At 44.6% G+C, this 2,631-nt stretch overlaps 1 protein-coding gene across 1 annotated transcript in view; it reads right to left on the bottom strand.

Moving 5' to 3' along the window:
• The window catches only part of Chd4 (chromodomain helicase DNA binding protein 4), a 34,164-nt gene that overhangs the window by 14,968 nt on the left and 16,565 nt on the right, over positions 1 to 2,631 (bottom strand). Inside the window, exons 17-19 of the mRNA XM_021164181.2 lie at positions 1,338 to 1,462; positions 803 to 1,040; positions 476 to 651 (exon numbers count right to left, since the gene is read on the bottom strand). Coding sequence (XP_021019840.1) covers positions 476 to 651; positions 803 to 1,040; positions 1,338 to 1,462 — 539 coding nt within the window. The remainder of the gene's footprint in view (positions 1 to 475; positions 652 to 802; positions 1,041 to 1,337; positions 1,463 to 2,631) is intronic.

Raw genomic sequence — 2,631 nt, 5'->3', positions numbered from 1 at the left:
TAATCCCAGCACTCGGGAGGCAGAGGCAGGCGGATTTCTGAGTTCGAGGCCAGCCTGGTCTACAAAGTGAGTTCCAGGACAGCCAGTGCTATACAGAGAAACCCTGTCTCGGGAAAAAAAAAAAAACAAGGAGATATATAAAAGGGAAAGAAAATGAATCCTCTCACGTTTGAAAAAACAGCTAGTTATTTAATATATTGTTTCGTCTACTTTTTCTGAGGTAGCATTCAAAAACTGTTTACGGAGAACTAATAAGATTAATAAACATGAGACTATGGGAGAGTCTGTGACAGTTCTGTGGCTCTAACCATGTTGCCCCTGGCAAGTCAGGGCAAAGCTGAGAACATAAATTAAGCCTGTTTCTTTCTTTCCAAGGCAAGAAAATGTTTTCCTGTTGTTTCAAATATCACCTGGATCTTAATTCCACTGTTGAGAGGAATCACCAAGAACAGCATTGCCTTGGACCCATACTCACCCCCATCTCTTCTTCCCGTACCACATACTGAGCCACTTTAAATGAGCTCAAATATTCATTCATGCCCTGCAATTCTGTGTCTTCAGTCTCGTCCTGGTTTCGATCCAGCAGTCGCTCAATGGCCTTATCGTCATAATGGATAACACTGCTGTCTTCTCCCTCCTTGTTGTCTCCTCCTATGAAGAACCAGGGGCCCACAACCCAAGTCAGTTCAGCAGCAGCAGCAGTAGAAAACGCAGTTCCCTCAGGACCCTTGCTATCAAAGGTCCTTTCTTCCCGTCTGAGAAACCAAGCTCCACCCAAAATTGAAGCCCCTGAATAGCTCACCTCCATCCGTGGCTTCATCCTTGAATAGCTCCTCAGTGCCAAATTTGAGGATATCATCAAGCTCCTGTTTGGACATTGAGCCTGTTTTGGAGCCCAGACCAGGCCGTACCACTAAATGTGTCAACATCATCTTCTTCTTTGCCACCTGNGTGATGCGCTCCTCCACTGATGCTCGGGTCACAAACCGGTAGATCATCACCTTCTTATTTTGNCCAATACGGTGGGCTCTGCTAAAGGCCTGGAGTTGGTCAAGCAAAACCAGCAATGTTATGTTCTCCTGACTTGTCACTGATATCAAGACAACACTAGACAGAAGCAGAAGCTGGTCTTCACATACAATCTCTTTGCCAGCTCTCTCTCCAGAAACCAACTTCCAACCACATCACCTAAAACAGGACTGCACCCAATTCCAATTCCCAGGCTTCCAAGATAGAGACACTCAAAAAAGAAAAGTCTATTGTTTCACACGACAGAACCCGCTCCTGGAGGGTTCCTATGAGCTGCTAGGACCTCCCAAAGCTAATACTCTACTCACCTGGATGTCATTATGGGGGTTCCAGTCAGAGTCATATATAATAACTGTGTCAGCAGTGGCCAGATTGATCCCAAGGCCCCCAGCTCGAGTGGAAAGCAAGAAGCAGAACTGTTGAGCACCCGGTGCTAAGAAACAAAAAACACCATGAGTTCTCTCCTGAATTCCAATAAATAAGAAGAGAAGGAAGGTGAGACNTTTCAGAAAAACACCAAGCAATTGTCAGCGGTGCCCTGATAGATACTGCATCAACATCCAAATTTATGAACAAAAGAACATTAGCATAGTCAAGTTTCTCCCTCAAAATATGTAAGAATTTCAATGGGAAAAAGTAACTTTACAGTAGAGAATTTCAGCAGACACTGTGACTACAACCAAGTGACCAATAATCACCAGAAAGGACAAATACCAACATCACATACAGTATCCCATCGGTGGCATTCTTNAACAAGCATCTTTTCAGAAAGAGACACTACTTGGAATAACTGGCTAGAAACTTGAAGTACCAATGCCACGCAGGGACAGGGGTGAAATGTCAGCTAAGCAGCTTTTTATCTAGCTGCAAGTGTGAATAGTGGAATCTACACTTGGAGCTATGGCTGGGACTGGATCCTCAAACAGGAAAGGAGAATANGAGAAAATCTGGTGACATTCAGTTGACAGTGTGACCCCATGTTTATTCATTTCCTACTGTTGGAAACTCTACCACAGTTACATAACTTGCTATTTGGTTTTGGTTTGGTTTGGTTTTTGAGACATGATCTCATCTATTATCAGGTTGGTCTTGAACTCTTCAGATTGCCAGGATAACTCTGAACTTCCTGTCTCCCTTCCCTGATGCTGAGGTTACAGTTGTGTCACCACATTTACGCGGTGTTGGGAACCTCGTGCCATGTTAGGTAAGCACTCATCACCAGACAACGCCCTTTGACTTTGAGTGCACTTATGTGTCAGTGTGTCAGAGTATGCATGCCAGTGCATACATCAAGTCGGAGGACAGAGCCAGTCGGAGAAACTTGGCGACATAACCAAGCAGCAGGCAGCTTCTGTACTCAAACATCTCACTGGCCTTCTTATCCTGTGTGTATGCAAGCGTGTGTACGTACATGTAGAGTCAGAGAGGACTTCTTGCAGGAACTGGTTCTCTTTCACATATAGGACAGAAATCAGATAAACTGCGGGGTGGCAAGTACCTTCACCTGCTGGCCCCTCGCTGCCCCTCCACCTTTGGTTTCCAGACAGGGTCTCATGTACTCATGCAACCCAGATATTTTTGAATTATTTTTAAATATTTTTT

This window comes from Mus caroli, chromosome 6, assembly GCF_900094665.2.
Source record: "Mus caroli chromosome 6, CAROLI_EIJ_v1.1, whole genome shotgun sequence".
Taxonomy (NCBI): Eukaryota; Metazoa; Chordata; class Mammalia; order Rodentia; family Muridae; genus Mus; species Mus caroli.
This window is presented reverse-complemented; position numbering and strand designations above follow the sequence as displayed.